This window comes from Botryllus schlosseri, chromosome 6 (genome assembly GCF_051294905.1).
Source record: "Botryllus schlosseri isolate E-star chromosome 6, Bs_hap1, whole genome shotgun sequence".
Taxonomy (NCBI): domain Eukaryota; kingdom Metazoa; phylum Chordata; class Ascidiacea; order Stolidobranchia; family Styelidae; genus Botryllus; species Botryllus schlosseri.
The window spans coordinates 3,345,677-3,371,529 of NC_137241.1; the positions used below are offsets into that span (position 1 = coordinate 3,345,677).

Sequence of the window (25,853 nt, forward strand, 5' to 3'; positions counted from 1 at the left end):
ATCCGATTCCTGGTTATTTCGGCCCACATCCCTCACGTGATCACGGCCCGCATCCCGCGCCCACATCCCGTGCTCACATCCCGTGCCCACAACCCGTGCCCATATCCTGTGACCACATCACGTGCTCACGAACAACCCAAAAAGCCCGGAATCACAGATATGGCTTATAGTAAAGTTACTAGTTAAATGATGGAGTACCTGTTATACTCGTAGGGTCGCTGTTGTGCGGTTATTTGTCCTCTTTTCTCAAGAAAAGTTCATGGTCATCCGAGGACGCTCAATAATGCCCGAATGACCTGTTTTTTTACATTTCCAGGTGGTTGCTTTTCAAAAAATTATTTAGCCGTGAAACATTTCTGGTTAGAAAAAAGGTCAACAAATTGTCAACATTGTTCGAAGCTCTCTGTAGTATCTGGAACTTTTTACATGCGACGATCCGTCGCAATATTTTGGCGGAAGTTTGAACTTCACATATCTATGGGCAAGATTAGTTTTGAGAATCTTTAAAATTATATATTATTTCATTGATATTTCCTGTGAACAATTTCACGACTGGTGATTCCTTATCGGCAAAAGTTCTGTTGAATCTAGAAAGTAAATTTGATAAGTTGTTTTTTTGTCTGTTCTTGAAACGTTTGCCTGCAACTGACCAGGGAAATATAAAACATCATCGAACTCAAACGTAACAATTCTTTTTTTGGTATTATTCGCCAGCCAAAAAATGTTCTCTCTTTGGTTGCTGAAGTTATGGTAATCCTAATATTCTCTATGAAATATGTTTTCCCAATCTGATCTGGTTGATGCGCACACTGCCGAGTACTGCAGTGATATGAACCAACACTACGGGTGCGAGTCGATCGACTCGAGAATATCTTTTTAGATATTGAAGATATCTCTAGGCTAATATCGCGAGATCGCGGTACAGTAGTACGTTCTGCTGCTAAACTACTGACGATTTGCAGGTTAGAGGTCGACTACAGAATTGTTAACTGCGATCCGCTTCAGCAGTGTCCTAGTAAAAACAGTTGGCCTTGCTTAAGGTAGGTTACTATATATTTTTGGCTCAAATTCCGGACACTCTTCAGCGCCTACTAGCGCGTTATATAATAAGGTATGAACACATCGTCAGTCAATATGACGTCACAATAACAAAGTTTCGCCTACCGACTGTATACGGGAGGGGAGTGGAACATAGGTGCTTAATGAGGTCATCTCTAATGTGAGCTCTGAGGATTGGTGGGTCTGCAGCAGATTGCTTCACGGGCCGGATCAAAGCGTCTGGCGGGCTGTATCCGGTCCGCTGGTCGTTTATTTGTCAGCCCTGTTATACCGCTAGGTAGATGCAGTTATCTGGTTGTGCGTTGTAACCAGGTCCGAAACAACATCTTTTTAGCCCACTTCCGCCCAAAAAAGCACTGATCTAGGACCCACCAATCGATGCAACTTCTTGGGGGCTCACTATATGCATATGGTTGTTAAATTTTGTGGTCAAATTCTGTAAATAATATTGGTTCTCCCACATATTACTCAAAATGCATCAGCAGGTTGTACACCAAGTGGTTTCCAACCATTTATGGTCGTGACCTCATTTCTAATGTGAAAATGTTCCGTGGTCCGCTCAAAAATTGATATGCTGATTATGATTACTAAAACAGGTCAGCTTGCCCAGACTTACCACGGCCTATTTCGGAAGCTGATAACGTCCAACATCTTCGCGATCCCCAGAATAAAGGCAAACGACCCCTGGGTTAACGAAAACGGCCATAACCAACTCTAGAAATGTAGCGTTACCTTATATTTGCGATTGCAATTAGACTTATTTCAGTAAATGATGGTTATTTTTATTTATTTTTGATTGCATTTTCTTGTGAGGGTGGTGCGTGGTGCCCATATTAAAATCAATATACGCTGCACGAAATCGCGTTTCAAGTAGCATAAATCGGCCTAAAATAATATTGTGTATGTTGATTTACGAAATAATTTCAGAGCCTACTTCAAGCCTTCAAAATTCCGGACATTTAGGCATATTTTAGAATTTCCTTCCGGACGCAGTTATTTTACGATGAAATTCCGGACATGTACGGGAAATTCCGAACGTATGGCAACCCTAGCTTAAGGACGGTAGTTCAGAAATAATTGTAAAGATCAGTAGCCTGCACTCTGTGAAGTGTGCAATGTCCCCGAACCAGCAAGTCATGTACTGTTGCATTGTAAAAAACATACTTTCACCGGGCATTCCTTGGCAACGCATGCATCACGCACAATATACCGCTTACTTTGACTAAGCTAGTGAGTCTGCCGCAATTATTTACCCCGGTCGCCAAGTTTATTATTTCATGTGACATGCGTATATATAGTTTTAAATTTAATTTCGGGCCTGTAGCACAAAGCACAGTGGTTCTCAACCTTTTTGTACCTCGCGGCGCCCTCTTCAAGGGAAAATGCTTCGCGGCACTCTAGCATTTCGAGCACCCTGAGTAGTGTGTAGTGTAGTGGTATGTGGGTAGAGGGGTCGCATCCGACCATGGTCGACTCTTCTCTTTCTAGGCGTTTGAGGTATATCAAGTCTCCTCTCCTACAAAAACTCTGAAGTGAAAGTGGGACGAGCTAGCATAAGCTAGCATCTCAGGAATCGTAAAAAAGCAATATCGGTGTGGTGTAAAATAATGATGTCGAAATACCGTGAAGAGTAAACATACCGAGTCGCCTTACCGTGTTTTAAACAAAGCCCATTTAAAAAAAAACACAATTGTGTATCTTTATGTTTTAAAATTATGCCATAATTGTGAAATACTTTCCCTTAAACCAAGGCAAGGCTGGAAACGGCGACAGACGCCACTTAAAACACTCGGTTAACGAATAGCTAGCGACTCAGCACCAACTCAGCAAACGAAGACATTTAGAGACAGAACAGGATAGATCACGACAATCATCTTGAATTATGCAAACACTTTAACATTATCACGTCGACAGTCCAGCACCAGTGACAGAAAATAACTGAGTAAAATTCAGAAGGATGTAGGCTACCAGTTATAATTGAATGAAATCGAAATCAGGAGCAACAGCTCGGATATGATAATCAAAATAAAAAAAGAAAAGAGAATGCATATTCATTGAGCTGGCTGTCCGAGCAGATCACAACATACTACAAAAAAAAACAGAAAAAAAAACAATCGAAATACGCAGATCTCAAACTGGAATGTGAGAAAATGTGTCGATGCAAAATAAACATTGTACTGATAGTCATTGGAGTCGTAAGCAAAAAACTCTTGAGACATATCCAACAGATTCTGGGTAACATTCGATTCGACATGATTCAAAAGATCACTGATCACTGGGCACTGTGCATATTCTTCGGGGGGCCTTGAATGCACCACAGGACTAAAATTACACTGGTTAATCACAACATAATTTCTGTAATTTCGATTCTTTATTTCCCATCATCTCTACCTCTGCTCTGTAACCCTTGCCAATTCTTCATCTACTGCAATTCTGTAATCTGACCTCTTCATGTATTGCATAGGAATAACTGCATAGGAATATAACTGATTTACCGAAATTTGGAAAATTTACTCCAATCTCGACATTTTCCTTTGGGGGCAGGTTGCTCCCAGGATTATGTGTGTATTTACCAGTTTTGCTGTGAATAAAGAATATAATAATCATCATCGGCTTGCTGTAAAATGACCAAAGTAGTCAAAACACTATGAATACCACGACAGAAACTCTAGGCTAATCATCGCAACCCGGTCCGCATAGGTCAGTGTTTCTCAAACTGAGGTACGCGTTCCACTAGTGGTGCACGAGCCTTTTTAAGGTGGTAGGCTACGTGAACATTTCGGCAATTTTCAGTAGTATTTGGTCCAAAATTGTCTGTAGTCGTGTAAATGCACGATATAGGGATTACTCCACATTCGTATTATTGCGTCGCATAGAATCCACAACAGTGAAAACCAACCAACTGTTAAATTTGATCGAGCGAGCGATCAGAGCGAGCGGACTAATTGATCATTATATAGTATTCCGGTAACGTTTTACCTATGTCGAGCAAGAAGTATAATCCAGAATTCATAAACTTTGGATTCATTGCAATCAAATACGTAGCATAATATTTGTTAAGTCTGTGGTTTGTATGAAGACCCCTCTCTAACGCGGCCGTGAAGCCCACTCTGTGGAGACAGCGCCTTGATTCGAACCATGCGGATTGAATGATTGAAATCCTTGGATCGTTAAAAAGGGCTATCGTTAAATTCCTGATAGCAAGGGTTTTCAACCTTGATCTGATGTGAGTAACGATATACCCATTGATAGACAAGTTGCATCTATCACATAGACTGTTTATGTGTGGTATTCATGGCGTTTGTCGACTACTATGGTCATTTACACCAGGCCAAAATTCTTCTTTTTTTCCGTAACTGCCGACTAACAGCACGGCCCACTTCTAGGCTTTTTGTAAGACACCGCTTATGCGGATGAGGTGGCGAGGAGAAGCGTAGATAAACCTCAAACACTTAGGTATAGGAGTTCTGAAGTCCACTTCGGTCGGACTCGAACCCTCACCCAGTGGCGTTGCAGCCACGGATTGTACCACCGCGCTATCTCTCCACGCCATATTTACTGTGCTGTCTTGTTAATCATTAGTGGTATACTGTTATTGTATAGTAATGCAGTCAATAACTAATAAATACCCTACCGCTAAATTTGAGCGTAATAAGTCATTCAGGAACCAGGTGGTATTCAGTGCAATAAAATGACAAATCAGTGATACGCGAACAGAAAAAGTTTGAGAAACAGTGTTGTATAGAATTGCAGTCAATAACTTACAAACAGCCTACCGGTATGATCCAGCGAAATAAGTCATTCAGGAACCAGGTGGTACGCAATGCATCTAAAATAACAAATCAGTGGTATTCGAAAGGAAAAATTTGAGAAAGACTTTTGTATAGTAATGCAGCCAATAACCAATAAATAGCTAACCGGTTCATTTAAGTGAAATAAGTCATTCAGGAACCGGTGATACACAGTGTAATAAATCACAAATCAGAGGCACGCGATCGGAAAAAGGTTTGAAAACACTGACCTAGGTTATAAGCGCTGTGACCATAATGGGTAGTCCTGCAAGTCGCTAGGTCAAGAATAGCGATATCGCCATGGGGGCGAGATTGACTATAGTCTAGACCAGGGTCACCAACATGCGGCCCGCGTGGTCTTATTTTGCGGCCCGCGATTTGATTTGAGATTTCGGAAGAAAGCGAAGAAAACCATTTTGAAATGCTGAAATTGATTACAGTTTCAACATATTGTTGTTGTTTCAAAATACGCTATTCTCCTGTGCCCAACATCCCTATTCGTCACTAGCTTTGACAATAGCAGCAGCATTCCGTCGAGGAAGAATCAGTTGATATGAATGGTCAGTTGGCCATATTGCCTTGACGTGCATGCTCCAAACACTGCCAAGACCTGGACGCTTAGACAACGGCGTAGGGCGGTGTTTCCCAAACTGGTGGAGTGAAAGCATCTGAAGGGGGCTTAGCTCCAGTCAACTGACATTTTTTTCGCGCTACGCGTGATTTACCCCGAATTCATAGTTATTACACTTTGTATAGTCCAGAATTCATATTTTTTAATTATTTCATCAACAGTCATAACCTTCCAGGCCATCAAACTATCCGTTGGGATTCCTAGCATTTTGGCTGTATTTTGTGATATGACGATAGGGGGCGCGAAATTTTTCAGTATCATAAAGCGGAGCGTGTCTCAAAAAGTTTGAGAACCAGTGGTTTACGGTTTCCTCCCAAGATCAAGCTTTATGTGGCGATGGTCTTTGATGTAGGTAGCGTACCTGGCTACCCCTAATAACGATTTCTTAGTCTCTGAAAAGCGTCTCCAGGTATCGTGCACAGCACAGAGTTCAAAATAAAATGAAATTGATGATAATGATTTTCTGTTGTATTTATATTCTTTGAATAAAATATTACTTCTTTTGTTCTCACTATGCCCGTCGCCTATGTTAGGTAGCACGGCGTTCTACTGACGTAGAGTTTTAAAACGTGGTTGCCTTTTTTTTTATATCGATATCGAATTCATGAGGCCCGCAGCCACTACGAAGTTTGAAAAGTGGCCCGCGACCTGCTTTGAGTTGGCGGCCCCTGGTCTGGACGTCGAAAGAAGTGTTTGAATGACTCGATTCACAATATGCAATGACCCGAAATGACTTGAGACTTGTTCCCAGCACTTATCGAAATTGAAGGAATGCCAAACCACACCTGAGACTCGGTGCCAATTATTTATTGCTGAGTCTTGCTGCAGTAAATTATATATTATATACATTTCATGCGAATATCAGCTGCTCCCGTTCCCGCGACCGCCGGAAGATTCATTATTAATATAATTTGTACTACGACTTTGTTACAAATATGGGACTTCCCGTGTCATGATTGTTCACAGATACACCTATAGCCGAAGAATAAGCGGAATAAGCACAAATATCCTGTTCTGCCATAAAAATGGATGCTCATTACAAAAATGATCACATATATGTTGGTGACGATGAAATAACTTCCCGACGACACGATCTACCACCACAGAGGAAGCGATCGAATTTCAAGGAAGTGTCGAATACAACTTCAACTCAGAATAGCGAAAGTAGTATGTTCATTGTTTATCTCATTCTTATCTCTTACACTGATCCATCTGCTACTGCTCCTAATGTTTGCGATTGCCTAAGCCAGGGGTTTTAACCAAACGGCCCGCGGGCTGCGTCCAGCCAGCCAGACGATTTCATCCAACCCGCGAAGCAATTCTGAGTAGATTGAGAAAATACCTGTATTATGCAGCATGCCTCTAACAATTATTGATATGTTTATTAAGAAATACATCAATGAATAATCCCTCAAGAATGCGAAGGCCGAGTATGTTCAGTTCAGTGCTCATAGGCCTCATCATAACAATCCGACGGCAGAGTTCAAATGTAATTCTGTTCACCATTGGGTACAGGTCACTGACATTGACACCCAATTCCAGGAAGGTGCAAAAGTGCACACTGAGCTCAGATATTTTATAGAAAAATTGATCAAAGAGTAGTTGTTCACAGAAGCGAAAACGCGAATGCGAAACCCTTGCATATGCAGGTTACATGGGGATGTAATAGTTACACAAAATACACATTTCAAATATCTATGGTCGCACTGATGTATCACTTCTGACTTCTGACAAAGATTTTCGACCTCAAGAGAAACCCGAATCGCGATTAAATAATAATGAAGCAACTCCTACGTCCGCATTTACACTGAATTCTCTTGCATTCCTCTCAACGCATACCCAGGAATACCGCCAAAGTACGAGTACGAATATCTAAGGCCCCGGTACGACTAAATCAAATGAAGCATGTAAATAAGCCAGCTTATCGTCGTTACAGCCTCTTTTTAGTTGTTTATTACTTTATTCAACTAGTCAAAGATCGCATTTTTGCAAATTCTATTGTTTTCGAATAAAGGTGTTGTTAGAGTAGAACACCTGTGATCCGTGATACAATGAAATATAGCCTACAACTGTATGTTAGGTTTGATAAAATACAAGTGAAAAACAAGGGCGTGGATTTTGAGGCAATATTTGGGAATCGTTTGACTGGTCCGGCCCTCGAGCGATCTAAAGGCTTGAATCCGGCCCGCGCCGCCAGTTGAGTTTGACACCCCTGGCCTAAGCTAAATCGTTTGTATATTATTGTTCTTCAATGTCAGGGGCGGGCAACATACGGCCCGCGGACCGGATCCAGCCCGCGACTGGATTTTGTCCGGCCCGCGGACAGTTTCCCGTATTCCATGATAATGTGGCACGCGGCCCCAGTATGACGATATTTTCCACTACTTGCTTACTGCGTCAAATTTTAGTGAGTGTATGTTATTATATACGTGTGTGCGCAGTAGGGCTCTTCAAAAATGACTTTTTTTTTCAAATCGTACTGGCTACTTTATAAAATTGTCACGTTACCTAATTTAAGCCTACACACAAAATTTGGTTCAATTCCAGCCAGTTACCGCTTTGCTACAGGAGAAGAAAGTTTCTATTTATTATATAAAAATAAATAATAAAAAATTTGAAAATTTTCTGTTCACCCCATGAAAGTGTTAGGCTGTCTATAGAAACGATGCTCACCAAATTTGGTTCAATTCCAACCAGTGAAAGCGGAGTTATTGCCGTCGAAAAATTGTGATTTGAATAGAATAGTATTTACGGTGACCGATTCTTTGTTTATTTATTATAGTTGCGCTCACCGTAAATACTATTTTATTGAAATCAAAATTTTTCGACGGCAATAACTCCGCTTTCGCGGGTTGGAATTGAAACAAATTTGGTGAACATCGTTTCTATACACAGCCTAACACTTTCATGGGGTGGACAGAAAATTTTCAAATTTTTTAATATTTATTTTTATATAATAAAAAGAAACTTTCTTCTCCTGTTGCAAAGCGGTTACAGGCTGGAATTGAACCAAATTTTGTGTGTAGGCTTAAATTAGGTAACCTGACAATTTTATAAAGTAGCCAGAACGATTTGAGAAAAAAGTCATTTTTGAAGAGCCCTAGTTTGCAGCGTGCGAGAGTGGAGCTTACGCGTAAGTGCGTCAAAGCGAGAAGACTTGCTTTATCGGTATTTACGATCTACTCAACCCTAATGTTGTTTGTGGTAATCATGGTGTTTGTCGACCACAATGGTCATTTACACCAGGCCGATATTTCTTATTTTTGATTCCGTAACCGCCGACTTGTAGCACGGCACACTTCTAGGCTTCTGTAAGACACCGATTTTAGAGACGAGATGGCGAGTAGGACCATAGATAAACCTCCATCACTTACGAACGAATTCTGGAGTCGACTTCGGTCGGACTTGAACCCACAGCCCATTGGTGTTGTAGCTATGGATTATGCCACTACGCTATCTCGCTATCTCGCCACCTACTCAACTCTAATGAATTGATATCTTGGTAAATTTGGGGTACCGGGCTTATCGAACGCCTCGAAATCTTACACCGTGTGTTGATTGATCAGATTTAAGCAGTCATGGCGACGCTTGTATGACAACGCAGTTCTCAATTCCATATTGTCTTCCTCATTATCGACGATAATTGGCTTTGAAATGACATTGCTGTCGTTAAAATGCATTCATTGTATACGATTTATTCGTTGTATATGCGGATAAATGAGCGAATAATGTGTCGATTCAGCAATCCGGCCAGCCAAGTATCTAATTTTCCTATATCCGGCCCGCCGACTAGAAAAGTTGCCCGCCCCTGTCCCATGTCGTAATCCACCACTCTGATACATCAATTTAATCCAGTGGTTCTAAGCCGGGATGCACCTGCGAGTACTCTTTGCAATGATCAAGGGAGCCACGAAATTTTGAGTTAAATGCAATACTGAGAACTATTACGTTGTTTAGCTTAACAGGATCGGTGCGAGCTGTTGTTGTTGTTGTATGCGGGGTTATTGGTAGGCCTACTTGACTAGTAGGGGAGATGTGGTACCGATGGATCACTGGGACCGAAAATACTTTGAAAATTCTCTATGATAATTCCATGATTACACTCCGTGATCTTGTCTACAATTGCATGCTGGCAAAATCTTTCCTCGCATACAAAAAAATTCGACGTGCGCGAGGTATGTGGTCTCTCACAGATGATTTTTGTTTTGGGGGGTCTAAACTAAATTTAGATCGACATATACATTTTTCTTTGTAACCTTCAACACGAACAAACCAGCAATCATTTTTATTGTGAAGTGTAGGGCTTGTATCAGGCTATATCATGGCACCTATTATTTTTTTCAGTACTTTCCCTGAGTGGACTTTTTTTCGATTCATGTATAAAATTCGTAGGGTGGGGACCGATGATACAATAGCCAAATCAAGCAAAATAATCAAGCATACTAATCATGAAACAAATTAAACATGCCTACGTACAGAAAATCTTTATGTAATAATTGCATATGATGTTTTATCGCTATAACGAGGTAATTGGATGTCACACTGCCGATTTTCGGGCAATATGTATGTACCCACAAATTTATAAGTTCGAGCTTAAATCGAAACGTGATTTTATGACAACATTTGAGTTCATAATTTATTCTATTTTTTGACAGTTGCGACCAAACATTCTTCTTTGGCTTGCTGCAGCTTAGATTATAATACTGAGCAAGAAAAGTAGTCACATTTGAGTTTGTTAGGGTATATGTGCCATAGGTCCCCGGGTCGTGTGTCATTGGACCCACCGGGTGGGGACCGATGACACGTTCGAGCAACAAATTTTGAACGTCCATAAATATTTTCTGAAAAGACGGATATTCATGTATATGTGCGCGATAGGTAGAGCTTGTATCAAAGTGCTTAGCCAGCAAAAGATCTGCTGTTTTCGGCTGAACATTTCGGGGCCAGCGATCATTTTCCAATTTTTGATCCATCGGTACCACATCTCCCCTATGGTCTTGTGCACCGAACCCCTTCTAAAATAATATATCCGCAAAAATTAGATTGATCGTGTAACCAATACGAATTCCATATCAGGCTGAATTATATATGGACCAATAATAGGGCCCGTAATGACATCTCAACATGGTTCCGTCGTCCAGCCGCACCCGCCAAATACCCTTTCTAGGAAGTATAAACTGGGCACACTAGCAGGAAGTTTTCGAAATCTGTGATATGCTAGTCATCATATGACGAGTTGAAACTTTTAATCCATTTCTCGCGTATCGGCAGGGCCGTAACAGCACTTCGCCAGCCCCCCCCCCAAAAAAAAACGTTGGTCTTGGGCTGCCCGTAAGGTGGCAAACCATATTTGTGGGGAAGTGCGCCCTCCTATCCCGTATCTTCCATCAGGTTAGTCATGTTTGCCCTACTTGTCAACCGCATTTATCGCACTGTTTCGTGAGACGCGGTGCTTGGTCTAACCACGCTTGGCGCGAAAAATTTTAAGAATTGATGATTGAATCAGTCAATATGATCGGGAATTACATATAGTTTGCTATCAATCGTTTTTCCTCGCTGCTCACGTATATGAGAGCGTATTATAGGCCTACATGAAAAATTACGGTAGTTCCATTTCAGTTGTGCAATGTGAAAAGTGAGTAGTTCTAGTTCTAGTTCTAGTTGTGGAATTGAGTGATTTCAGTAGTAGTTGGAAATTTTGAAAATCCAGTAGTTCGTTCAAGACATACCAAATCCTGCTTTATCCGGTAGATCCACCTATGCTAATCCAAAGCATCGGCACTGTGGCTTGGTCTTCTGCCTCATCTTTTAAATTAAACAGAGTCCGATTTCCCGTGAATGAGGTGTCTTGGATACTGTAGGGCCCGTAAATTATAATTAGGCATATTCGGGCGATATACAATGACTTCTTTGCAGGACGTTGTTTCGTGACCTCCTGTCTGCTATGACGAAACATATTGAAATCGCCCAAACATACTAACCAGGGGTATCAAACTCAACTGACGTCGCGGGCCGGATTCAACACTCCAGATCGCTCGCGGGCCGCACCAAAATTACTCAACCCCAAAATACCTCAAAATCCATGTTCTTGTTGCTAATTTGAATACTTCATTACTCAGCCCATACTATATTACAATATATTACGGATCAAAGGTTTCTATTCTAGCTGCAACTATATTTGCAAACAGTGGGTTTGGCAATAATACGATGATTGGGCGGCTGGATACAGTTATAAACCGACAAAACAGTGACTCGTCTAACGATAAATAATATAGGTTGGCATATTTCCATGCTCCTTTCGTTTTAGTCATATGGACATCAACGTATGCGTTGTGAGGAATGCAAAAAGATTTACCTGTAAACGCGGACGGTGGAATTTGCCTCGTATTATTATATCGCCATTCGGGTTTCTCAAGAGGCTGAAGACTTGTATTTCTTATATTTTTCATGTGACTTGCATATAAGGTTTCGCATCGGCGTTTTCGCTCCTGTGAATAATTAGTTTTTGGTCAATTAACTGAATGCGCACTTTTTTGCCTTCTCGGAATTGAGGGTCAATGTCAGCGACCTGCTCCTAATGGTGACTAGAAACCACAGCACCGCAGTCGGGTTGTTAAAATGTGGCCTATAGCATAGTCGACATGTGCTGTGTTGACGCTGAAATGTCCATTTGTATAAATCATGCGTATTTTCCTTTGGGGGGGGGGGGGATTACTCTGCTCAATAATCCAGATATTTTGCGACACAAAATCGCGCAGAGGGCAATTTTTTTTATATAGTGGCAAAAATTTCCTGAAAAACTCCATAATCTATGCTAATTCGCGAAATAATTTTGGGTCCCCTTCGGGATCGCACCCCCCCCCCCCCTTGGGGGGTTTGGAGTCAGGCAGTTACGGTCCTGCGTATCGGTGCAGGTATTCGGCACTCTAGTTAAGAAGTGCATGATGAAAATTTGTGATGTAGACATCATAGTCAGAATAAAGCAACACGATGTGTCACACCATCAGTGTACGCACAGCTTCAGTGTTGCCAGCAAACGACTGCTGCTGTTAACGTTCTTTCTCCATTCTTGACAAGCTGCTGTGTAAGGACAAACACTTCCTACCTGATAATGTTGGAAAGTGTCTTTCGTTGTACGACAACAAATTTTCTGCGATAATGCGTGATGTAACTGCGGGAATTCTTTATTTCGGTAAAATGGAGTTTTTTCATGTAACAATACGTCAGTTTGCGAGTCAAAAAGTTTTTTCAGGTTAAGCAATTTCGTAGGGAGTTCCAATCGGAAATGAAGTTAAGTAGTCGCTTAAAATTCTAACATTTTAAACGAAAACACCTAATTTATCCTACATGATGTCAAAATTTTGTTAACAGTAAGTTTTGTAGGTCACAAAATGTCAAACTATAGAATGTAATATGGAATGGCAACGAATGATTTTGCAGCTTCGTTCCGCTTCGCTGCGGCTGGATTCAGAACTGTGTTGCGTAAGCGACTGTAGGACTTCTGGCAATCCAAAAGTTATCTTTCAGAGCGCAGAATTTACTGAATCTGTTCTTGATCGGAAGCTACTGTTGCACTGATTCAAAAAATATAAATTAAAGTATGGTCAGGATCCAGACTTTGACGAAATATAGCCCACAATAGGGCGGATTTTAAGTAGATCAGTGCCTGATCATATTTAAATTTATATTATCGAAATCGCAGCGACTGTAGCTTTCGATTAAGACCAGAATCAGTATATTCTGCGCTATGGAAAATAACCTTTGGATTGTCAGAAATCCTACAGTTGCATACGCAAAACAATTCTGACTATAGCCTCAGCGAAAGGTAACGAAGCCGTAGAGTCGGTCGTTGTCTTTCCATGTTTGCATTCTATAGTCAAACTTCATTTTTAAATCGAAATCATCCGTGTTCAGGTCAAAATATTTGCCATGCTAATTACGCCTATAGAAAGCTACACAATTAACCAATAACAAAAAACAGACCAAGAGCATGCCTTGGTCAATGCACAATGCACAATTGCACATGTACGCATGACCCGGTACGTCTAAATAACGATGGTATGCTACCGTTATACTATTACTTATACATATATTTCTTGTCTAACAGTACAAGGTGGTAGGCTCTCCTTACCTGCCTCACTCAATCTAACGTTCTAATGCTAACAGAGATTTGGAGCGTATAACATTTCGGGTATCACAGATAGTAGCAATTAGTTTCTACAGACCATAGCACAGTTGGTCTAAACCGGGGGTCCTCGGACCCCTATAAGCATTTTCAGGGGGTAAGCGAAGCCTCTAAATTTACAAAATAGTTGATTGCCTAATTTGCATATTTTTTTCAAATTAGGAAAACCACGAGGCATTTTCTCTTCGTCACTATTAACACTCAACACTATTAACTCACATCAACAGAATGGCTGTCCAAGATGACATATACTACTGTGTATAGACTCATTTTAATTGGTAATTTCATTAAATTTTAATTGTCAATAGCCTACTGATACATATTTTGCTGTTTAAAGATGTTTTGTTAAGTATTGTGGAATAAATAAAAAGTTGGATTAGTACGGTTAAAAACGGTAACTTGGAGATGTTCCAAAAAATCCATTTCTGCTGTGATCTACATTAGTATTTTCCATAATAACTTCAAGATGAGCTGCTATATAGAAATGACGAGGCTTGACGTTATACGTTCATTACAAAACTTGTTTGTGAATTTTGGTACGATATTTGTTGCGATCATAACCAAATGTGTCGTCGGAAGCGTGCCGTTTGTGGAAATAGATTTTTGGCACTATTAAATCGAGGCGAGGATTTTCAAGAAACGACCTGCTTTTTCAAAAAATACAGTTGCTGAATTCACCTGGAAAGAATAGATATCCACTCAATTTCTACATAAATAGTATGATGTTATTTTCAAGAAAACTCAGTTTGTTGCTTGCCGACGATTAATATTAGAACACGATTGCACGATAATTGAGTCAAATTTGAACTAAAACTTCGGGGGTGCGCGGGGTCCGTGACAGTCCAAAAGGGGTCGGCGAATACAAAAAGGTTGTGAACCACTGCCATAGCATATTTGTATGGTTGAAAATCGCTAACGTGTTCCATGTAGAGTATAGAAAAAATCGCAGAAAGCTAGAGAAGGGTAGCTTTTCTTCTGATAACACTCTTGCAGTATTATTGATATTATGAATCTAAGTTATAACATGCACGAATGTTACGCATAGCTAAGAATAAATACGCTTATTGACACGAGTTATCAGTTACTTTACGTGGTATTCTTGGTAATTTTATACCATTCATTGAAATGCTGAGATGGCTTTCTGCGAACTATTTGTCGTTAATAGGGTGACACAAGATAAAAAGAAATGGTTATCACCATTGATTTAATCAATAGCAACGATCTTTAAATTCTAGCATTTGTCCTTAATTTAAATCTTTGAGGATTTTCATAGTAAACTTGATGCTTAAGGAACTCTTTAATTTCCAGCTGCCATCATCAAGATGAACGGCAAACTGCGAATTGTTTTCTCAGTAACGGTAGTGTTTTTCATTGTATCATTGGCAGTATTCGGTGTACTAGCCTACTGGATATCAAAACTAAACATTCAGAATATTGGTAAGTTGGCAGTATCTTATGTTACTCGAGCATATGAATATTTATGGAATTTTCAAAATTTTCTGTAGAATATCACACTTCAAATATGCCAGAAAATAACTTTGATTTTATACGATACGTATAAATAATACTAATTTATGAAGTGAAAATCGAGCTATGGAATTTTTGTTTGGCTTCTCGTCTTATTTCTGGAAGGCGAACCAAAGATACATACGGAAGGGCCATGCAAAACAAGCTACTATATAGCTACTGCTCTCCGCCCACATGATCAAAGTTAGCGTTAGAGCTGGTGGAAGATGATGAATTCGAAAATACAGGGAGCGTAATTGCACTTCGTTATGTCATGTTCATGTCCTACCGATAAGATTGTTTATCATCTTTATGCCGGTGCGCACCACGGAGCTATATAAACACCCAAAATCCAGTGGTTTCAAACCTTTTATGGTCGCGACTTCATCTCCAATTTGAGAATGTTCCGTGGCCCAGATCAAACTTTGACGAGCTGATTACTAAAAGAAGTCAGCACCTTTGCCCAGACTTACGGGCTATTTTGGAAGCTGATTACGTTCAACATATTCGCAAACCCCAGAATAAAGGCCGACGACCCCCGTTTGGAACCACTATCTTTGAATAAAGCATTTGAACGGTTTCAACGATCTCTAGGAATATACCGTTCTCCTATAATTGCGATTACAATTAGGCTTATTCCAGTAAATGAAGGTTGTTTTTATTTATATTTTATTGCACTTTTTGCGAGGATGGTAGTCCTAGTCGCCATATTAAAATCAATAAATGTGACAGTAAACCGCGCGCTGCGCGAAGAAAAATATCATGCATCAGCCAAAATATTCCCAAAAAATATTGTTTTCATGCTGATTTACGAAGAAATTGTGGGGTTACGTCAAGTCTTCAAAATTCCGGACATTTGGCATATCTTATAAATTCCTTCCGGACGCCAGTTCGAACGGTGAAATTCCGGACATGTCCGGGAAATTCCGGACGTATGGCAATCCTATTCTAGTGCAACTATGATGTTATCGACAATTGACAAGTATTCATTATGATCCATCCAATTGACGAACGAGTGCACGGTCCAAAAGTCGCGCCAGGCGCGTAAAATTTTCAAAGTTTATAAATGAACCAGGTCAATATTATTATTACTTGAGCATATTGCGGGTCTACTGTATACCCCCCGCTGGGCTCAGCTTTCTAGGGCAGGACTATTCGGCATCTGGACATATCGAAATCGACTCTTTCCGATAATTCGCGACAATCAGTTTGTGCCTACATTTCATCGTCGGCGATCTATCTGCGAGTGCAAACGCGAAAAGGCTTGCTCTCGTAATTGCGAATATAGTTAGACTGAATCGAGTAAATTACGCTTTTTTATCTTCAGAAGGGGATAGGCTGATAAGAAAGAAATCTTGTGACAATTAAACACGCGCAGCTTGAAGATAAATTTTACTACTATTTTGGTTCATTGTAATGTACGACGATTTACTTGAAATGGAACTGGACCCTGGATCTACCAATGCGTCGGAACTGATATTTTCGTCATCAACGTCCCACGTGTCGCGGCCATACAAATAATATTTTTGGTTGGCCTTGCCAGTTCACAATCTGATCAATTCATTTTCGATTACATAAAAAATTTAGTTAATTTCCTCGCGGGCCACATATGGCCCGCGGGCCGCGTGTTGGTCACTCCTGATACAGATAGGCCCATTAGTTAGTTTTCAGAGCCGGAGTCGGAGCCGGAGCTGGAGCTGGAGCAGGAGCAGTAGTAATAATGCAGCTCCTGAGCAGAAGCCGGAGCAAATCTATGATAGAAGAAAGCTCAGGAGTCGGATCAGGAGCAATGCAACGTTTACGGCTGCTCCAAATCCTTTCTCATGACCAATGATGGCGTCACAGACGCATCCAGCACGGCCAGTATGACGTAATAAAACGCTTTCGCTAAATTTGGATGGTTACCGGAATCGGTTCACAATACGTTTTATGTTGCAGTTGTAGGCGATTGTCTGGCGTTTAGTTGTGTGTTTTGCGTGGTCAAACAAGCAAATAGTTTTGGGTAGTGGGGAATGAAGTCGCGGAATAAATCTAAAGTGGGGAATGAAGACATAAAGGTTGGGAACCACTGAACTAGAACTATTGACCTCTCGAAATCCGCAACTACGACGACTCAAAAAATCCAGTAGTTTGTTGATCGTCAACTAAATAGATTGGTGGTTTGCACAGGTCTGCATTGGGCTACGACACCGTTCACAAACTGTGCGAAATTACATGGGAATATCAACGATGTATGATATGATTGGGATAGTTAGTGGTATATAATTACGATCTTGCAATGCCGATATTTCATATCGATACTGCCGTTTCCAGAAACAAGTATCCCGCTATGTTACTTGGGAATTTATTGCATGATCGTTCGTAATGCGATTATATTTTTGGCAATTCATATTACTTCGAAAAGAGCATAAGGATCAGCAGTCGACGGGCTTGAAGGTTATAGAAGAATTGAAAAATGAGACAAGAGTATTTGATCGTAACCTTTTCAACATGATGAACGGTACGTATGGTTTAAATCCTTGCTCCATACTTGTACAAACTACTGTAATTTCAAAACTCGCAACCAGGACTAGAACTTACCACCATTAAAATTCTGTGACTAACTATCTAACATTGATATTGTTTCGAAAAGAGCAAAAGGATCAGCAGTCGAAGAACTTTAAGCTTATAAAAGAATTGAAAAATGAGACAAGAGTATCGGATGGGAACCTTATCAACATGATGAATGGTACGTAAAGTTTATATCATCATTACTTCATACTTGTACAGACTATAACCGGAATTTCAAAACTCGTAACCAGGACTAGAACTTACCACCTTTAAAATTCCATGACTAACTAACAAAAATTGAAATTGTTTCGAAAAGAGCAAAAGGATCAGCAGTCGACGAAATTGAAGCTTATAAAAGAATTGAAAAATGAGACAAAAGTATCGGATGGGAACCTTGTCAACATGATGAATGGTACGTAGAGTTTATATCATCATTACTTCATACTTCTACAAGCTACTGGAATTTCAAAACTCGTAACCAAGACTAGAACTTACCACCTTTAAAATTCCATGACTAACTAACTAAAATTGAAATTGTTTCGGAAAGAGCAAAAGGATCAGCAGTCGACGAAATTGAAGCTTATAAACGAATTGAAAAATGAGACAAGAGTATCGGATGGGAACCTTATCAACATGATGAACGGTACGTATGGTTTATATCATTACTCCATTCTTGTATAAACTACTGGAATTTCAAAACTCGCAACCGGGACTAGAACTAACGACCTATAAAATTCCGTGACTAACTAACTGAAACACAAAGAAATAGATTCATTTCTAACGCAACTAACTAATTTCTGTCTGATCTGATCGGCTCTCCGCATGATCATCAGTGCTACAAAATTACTGAGAAATCAGGCATACAAAATTACCAGGATACATGAAAATGTAAGGAATAAAGATAAACTCATCTTGATAGAGAAAAGTAGAACACTGATATAGCAGGATTCACGCCAAACGACGACGATTGTGACTCGGGACCGAAACAGCTTCACCCCAGTCCCATGAGAAAAAAAAGTTGGTCTTGCCCCGGCCCGAAATATCGTCATGATAAAAAGTATGTGGATGAATATATACCTGTTTATCCACCGACGGTTTTTTCTACGCGCGTACTTTGTCAATGCAGCTGTTAATAAAACCCTGTTATCTCTAGGGTATTATCATTATATTCTTTATTCACAGTAAAAATGATAAATACACATATATTCCGGTGAGCAGCCTGCTCCCTAAGGAAAATGGCGAGATTGAAGTAAACTTTTACATTTCAGTAATATATTCAAATTACTTGCGGTCATATCATGCTTGGATTACCATATTTTGAAAATCTGAAAAGGGGACACTTTTTGAAAATTTTTAGACTTGGACTGCTGGAGTAAAATCAGGAAGAAATGGTAAATTTTTCCTTCCACGCAAATTTAACGTAAATTTAATAAATATAAGAAAACAAATTCTAAAAAATGAGTACAATTACGCGTCTTCCGAGTTCACTTTCAAAAAAGTCAAAATTGAGGACAAATCCTCAAGAGGACGTATGGTAACCCTATATAATGCAGCTTCTCGGTTTCCGTTAGTTGCATTGCAATCTGGGAAATTATTCTGCTTTCGGTTCGTCTATCTATACCAGGCAGGGCCGTAACAGCACTTCGTCAGCCCCCCCCCCAAAAAACGTTGGTCCTGGGCCCCCCATAGGGTGATAAATCGAACTTCTGGGGGGCGAAGCCCCCCACACCCCCCTCAGGCTATACGCTGTTTACCGCTGCTTATCATCTATATTGGGTGTACGTTTAGTGAGTCAGATTTTATCCCCTAAAAACGCGCGAGGCGCGAGAAATTTCTGTAATTCATGACTGAATCGGGCAATATGATCGGGAATTGCAGATATATTACTATCAATTTTTATCCTTTCCCTGCTCACGTAATCAGATTTACCGGTAGAGCTGAGTGAGGTGTGTTTGAAAGGGTAGGACCCCTCAATAATAATTAAACATCTCCGGGTGTATTGTATACCCGTTGGCAGGAACGAAACAGCACTTCGTCAGGCCCCCAAAAAAACTGGGGTCTTGGGCTCCCAACATAGGGCTCCCAACCGACCCGCCATCACGTTGTTCACTTTTGCCACGAAATTGTACTGCTCAGTAAGCCAGCGCGAAGCGCGAAAATTTTCGATAATTCATGATAAAATCGGTCAATAAGATCGGGAATTGCATATCTCTTGCTATCAATTTCTTGTCCTCTATGCTCACTTGCTCACGTAATCAGATTTACAGGTAGAGCTGAAATAGGTGTTGTCTTGGAAAATGTAGAGCCCGTAAATAATACTTAAACATCTTCGGGCGGGTGGACCCGTTGGTATGACTTCGGTAAATGATGTTATTTCGTGACCTCCTGTCTGCTATATCAAAAATATAGAATCGCCCAAACGTACTAAACTAAAAGATCACACGATTTCAAATTGGTATTTCTTCACTGGCATATAATTTTTCCCTGCGGGGTGGTATTAGTCTTGTGAGTTTCTGATTGCCATGACAGGAACATTTAGGCGCCTAAGAACTATTAAACCTACATGTATTTTGTATATATAACGAAGTTTTCGGTCAGCAGAAGGGGAGTCCTTTTCGGCCAAGGTATTCTCGCTGCCTATCGTTCTGGCACACTTCTTGCAGTCGCATTTTACATGGCCTAAAACTTTATATGTCTTGGTGCGTCGTGGCGAGGTAATGGTCAACGCCGATTTTCCCATTTCTATAAATCTTGCGTATTTTTTCTTAGGGGAAGAGTAATCAACATTCAAGATAATTGGCAACTTGAAATCGCGCGCAGCGCGACAATTTTTTGATAAAGTTGCATAAATTTTCAAAAAATACTCTATAATTTATGCTAATTCACGAAATAATTTTGGGCCCCCTTCGAGCTCGCCCCCCCCCAATTGGGGGGTTTGGGGTGCGGCAGTTACGGCAGTTACGGCCCTGATACCAGGGACGGGAGACTTCTTCGGACGGCGGGCCATATATGGGAAAATGTAGTCCTCGGTGAACCGCTGACTGCATTATCGATACATTACTGGCGTATTTATCCACCTAAACAAGGAATAAACCGTATTTAATGTAAACTTTAAAGAGATCAAAAGCATTATTCACTGAATTTATTACGTTAATATACTTCACTAACTGTTGAAGTCAATTAGACATCTGTGGTCGATGAAAGTTGTCAACAAGTCACGGACCGTCCCTGATCTACACGATACAATGTTCCCTTGTTGGTATGCTCTTTTCTTGGGACCCTATCTGGAAATCCAACAGGAAATGTGTTTGTCTTTTATTAAGACGTTCCGATACTATATCGTCATATGTCAATACTCGAATATATTTGTATGTGCCTACAAGTTCAGTATTCAGCTGTTTGTTAGCAAGTAACGGATGATAGGCTACACTTGCACGGTCTTTCCCGTTCCAATGGTGTTGATTGTGTCTTGATTCTATCTATGTCTGAGTCTTCATTGATGTATTTTATATCATACCTCACTTTCACCTTACCAACTTAGGCCTACTATGAATATCCTATACTAAATTTTAAAATCAGCTTGTGTTATTGATGAAATTTATTGGTCTGTGGTGCAAAAGACCAACGCTGCTACAAGCACCATAACCTAATTTTTTCCAATAAATAACATTCAGAATACGAATATTGTGCTGTGATCATGATCACCTCTCGATGTTCGCTTATATTCGCCTCGTCCAAGGGTGGGCAAACTGCGGCCGTGGAAGGAAATTTGGGCGGCCGTGGACGCGTAATTCAATTAGCATGGTTTGGCGGCCGTCGACATGAAAATTGAATTTGCGAATTGACTCCTGAATTTTTGAGGGAATAATTAATTTTTGAGAGACTTATTTGATCTTGAAATTTTCTTCCCGCTACACGCGATTCAATGCGACTTCATTTTTCGATTTTAATATAGCAACGCCCTTTGCAATCAAAGCCCAACAGTATACTGTTGCGAAAACTGCGGAAAATGATGCACCCCATAGAAATACCAACTAGCAATCGTGTGCCCCTCACGAAAGGAATTTGTTTCTGGTACATCTGTGAGATTCCAATATCTTACCACTATATCGAAAATCCTGATGGGAGGTCAAGAAATCACAACATGCAATAAAGTCACTAATATCACTTGGTCCACCCGAATATGCATCATCCTCGATGACTTACCCTAAATTTTCGAAAACACTCCCTACACCAGGGGTGTCAAAGCTAGACGATTTCATCCGGCCCGCGAAGGAATTCTGATGTTCATTGAACATTTTTATTACTAACCAGCTCATTTCAAAATATTCCCTCAAGGCAACTAATGTCAGGCATGTTCGTATAGGCGCTATAACTAGTCCACCATAGCTATGTGATTTCAGCCCCTCTAATTCGAGTTCAGAGTTTTATAGAAAAATGGACAAGAAGTAGCCAACATATTCACAGAATCGAAAATGCCGTTTTGCAACCGTTATATGCAGATTCCAGTGGACATGGGAAATATATTTAGTTACTCAAATATATAATTCAAATATCTAGGATCGCATCTGCGACGGTCAGATTACGACTACAGCAAAAAGAGCATAAAAATATGCCAACTTTTATCGCCGTCAGTGCCACTGTTTTATTGGGTAATCTTACCTGTATTTATTAACTGTGTCATTGATTGCATATAAGGGTGTGGCGACTTGCTAGAATGAAACCCTATATGAACCGTGTATTCTCTATATATGCTTTATAATAAAGCATGCTAGTGAAAAGCAAGAGCTCGAGGTAACATTTTGGAATCAGTTGGCTGATTCAGCCCGTACGCGATTTTAAGGCTTGAATCCGGTCAGTCGCGCGATTTGAGTTTGACACCCCTGCCCTACATTAACTCTACCCGTAAATCAGATCACATAGGCCGAGAAAGGATAAATATTTGACAGTAATATTAGTATTAGTAATGTTTGAAACTACTAATATTAATGACGAAATTCATTCGTGAATCCGAAAAAAAATCGCGCTTGGCGCGACCGTGACCACTCCCGGTGACGATTCATTACAATACTACTAGCGACTGAGATGCGTATAGTAAGACGATATGAAGAAGTAGATTAGTCCAGAGTTCACCGGAAATGGACACGCACAGTTTAACATGGGTATTTGGTGTCCAGTTAGCTCATTGAGACTATGTCCTGGAATGCAGCCGTAGGTAACATGGGTAATCGAAATGCAGCTGAAGGTTGGCAACCCTGCACTCGTCTTACACGTTGTAAACAGACGCTGCAAACTTCGCGTTTCATATTGTTAGGCTCCGCGCCGTTTCTGGAGAAAGGATAATGCGTCCGACCTTGACGTTTTGTCGAAAATATATCTGATCCATGCATTATACACTCCGCTAGTATAATGGGTAACTAAATTATTGACACAGTTAACTGGGAGATCTGTACAAACCTAGGGATTCTGTGAACGTGAGGTTCACGTTCGCGATCTGTATGTGAACCTCAGTAATTTAGAGGTTCATGTTCACAGACGAACCTTGGTAGGTTCTGCATTGTGAACCTTTTTCAAAAATTACTATTTTTCACGTCATTAAAACATCTTTGGTTGAAATTGTTTGCATTCAACTTCGGACCACTCTATGCATAACGCTGGCAGCATACAAAAATCAACAGTAAAAGAGCATGCACCTTGCCAATCTCAAATATTTTACTTGCTTTGTTACGAAAGTTCGCTCGATATATTCAGCTTTCCGTTTGTGGATATTTAGTGAATCTTTGCTGTGAGCTTGACGCGCAATAACACAACAACAAGAACGAAGAACACTACATTCGGGAAGTCAGCGAATTATGGTTATTCAAACAATCAATGAAATTGATATAAAGAATACATCGTTATCTAATGTAAAAAACTTAGCAGGCGTACGGGATCCATCTGGATTGGATATACTATGTTTATTGTATAATAAAAACCCAAACCGAGCAATTAGGGTGTTGGCTAGTGTATAGCTTATTTATGGAGTGATATCGGTTGCAAGTATGGGAACTAGTTTTACGCTATGCGCAATACCAATGTCGCAATAGTCAGACGCCGAATACACTGTCCTGTCTGGCCTAGACCGTTAAGGCATAAGCTTATGTTCCCTTGTAAGTCCTTGTCGAAATTATCAGCAAAGCGACGAAAGATATTAATTTTAATATAGCATTTGATTGCTCCAGTTGATACATTTGGTGACATTTAAAACGTCAGCAAGTACTTGAACAATCATTATGGCTTATATGTGGCCTGGCGTGTAGGCAGGACCGTAACTGCCGCACCCCAAACCCCCCAATTGGGGAGGGGGCGAGCTCGAAGGGGGTCCAAAATTATTTCGTGAATGAGCATAAATTATGGAGTAGGCTATTTTTTGAAAATTTTTGCAACTTTTTAAAAATATTTTCGCGCTGCGCGCGATTTCAAATTGTCAAATTTCTTCATTGTTTGGTACTCTCCCCCCAAGAAAAAACTCGCGTTGGCCATTACCGCGCCACGACGCACCAAGACATATAACGATTTAGGACATATTACATGCGAATCCAAGAAGTGTGCCAGAACGATCGGCAGCGTGAAAACCTTGGCCGAAAAGGACTGCCCTTACGCTGACCGAAAACTTCGTTCTATATACAAAATAAATATAGGTTTAATTGTCTGTAGGCGCCTAAATGACTAGCGCCGAAAGTTCCTGCCTTGGCAATCTGAACCTTGGAAGACAAATACCATCCCGCAGGGAAAATTATATGCCAGTGAAGAAATACCAATTTGAAATCGTGTGCGTCTTTTAGTTTAATTTGGGCGATTCAATATTTTTTATATAGCAGACAGGAGGCAGGGTTGTAACCAAGTCACAAGGCTTCGAGTCACAAGTCAATCTCACTTTTACAGTTTTGACTCGAGTCAAGTCGAGTCATTTTCAATTCACCACCGAGTCAAGTCCGAGTCCAAGTCAGCGAGCATAGTGTCGAGTCTGAGTCACGGTATTATGACTCGAGTCCGAGTCCAAGTCATTGTGTTGACTGCTCAGTTTCCGGTTAAAGTCTTGTTCAACCAACTTTTTACAACTCTGTTTGGTGATATCGAATGGTTAGCATTTATATTATACTAATTATCCTCACTTTTAATAGTTTCTGGTCGTATTTTCAAGTACCAGCACCAATAGACGAAATCCCAATAGTGTGGTTACTTTACTATTCTTCGGAATTGCAATGAAATGTCGGTCTTGGCGGTCCGAGTCTCGGGTCATATTACTTAGTTCCAGTCATCCGCAATGACTCGAGTACAAGTCGAGTACAAGTCGAGTAATTTCCGTATTTTTAGAAAATGACTCGAGTAAAGTCGAGTCGAGTCATCACAAAATCGTGACACGAGTCATTACAACCCTGACAGGACGTCACAAAATAACATCATGTAACGAAGTCATATACCAACTGGACCGCCCGCCCGAAGATGTTTAATTATTATTTACGGGCCCTACAGTTTTCAAGACACCTCACTCAGCTCTACCGGCAAATCTGATAACGTGAGCAGAGAGGACAAGAAATTGATAGCAATATATATCAATTCCCGATGTTATTGACTGATTTTATCATAACATAACATCGTTTGGGTACATTTTTCATCTGAACAAGTCACACACAATGTAAAATGCGATAAGACACAATGCGATGTCATGAACAGATAGGGGGATGTCGAACGACACGCATCAGTAGCGATCCTTTACTCTAACATCCACCTCGGCCTAGAGCGCCCGATGTCACAGTTGTTTTCGATGTTGATCTTTTTTGAAGCCGCGGCCCTTTCTACTAGTTCTTTCCATTTTTTGTTAGTGCTTTCTTTCGTCGGGTCTTTTCTGGGCTTTTTTGTCGCCGTAAGATCGGCAACGGTGGGGGAAGAGGATCCCAGATAATCCTCCGACGGTAATCGACCGTGTCCGCCAGTTTGGTAGGCGCTTATCGTTACCACTACGCTATCTCCCCCGAATAATGGAAAATTTTCGCGCTTGGCGCTGGCTCACCAACCAGTACAGTCGCTTTCGCGGCAAAAAACAACGTGATTGGGGTCGATTTATCAACCTATGGGAGCCCAAGACCCA

General features: G+C 40.6%; 1 protein-coding gene across 6 annotated transcripts in view; it reads left to right on the forward strand.

The window, feature by feature from the left end:
• The first annotated feature begins 5,545 nt into the window (after positions 1 to 5,545).
• LOC145440937 (lactadherin-like) overlaps positions 5,546 to 25,853 on the forward strand; it is a 175,130-nt gene continuing 154,822 nt past the window's right edge. The window contains exons 1-6 of one of the 6 annotated variants that reach the window (XM_080318719.1): positions 5,546 to 6,648; positions 14,975 to 15,103; positions 17,577 to 17,672; positions 17,805 to 17,900; positions 18,039 to 18,134; positions 18,270 to 18,365. In XM_080318719.1, the coding sequence (XP_080174845.1) occupies positions 6,507 to 6,648; positions 14,975 to 15,103; positions 17,577 to 17,672; positions 17,805 to 17,900; positions 18,039 to 18,134; positions 18,270 to 18,365 (655 nt within the window). In that variant the 5' untranslated portion in view covers positions 5,546 to 6,506. The remainder of the gene's footprint in view (positions 6,649 to 14,974; positions 15,104 to 17,576; positions 17,673 to 17,804; positions 17,901 to 18,038; positions 18,135 to 18,269; positions 18,366 to 25,853) is intronic. The other 5 variants (XM_080318715.1, XM_080318717.1, XM_080318716.1 and 2 more) reach the window with 5 other exon arrangements.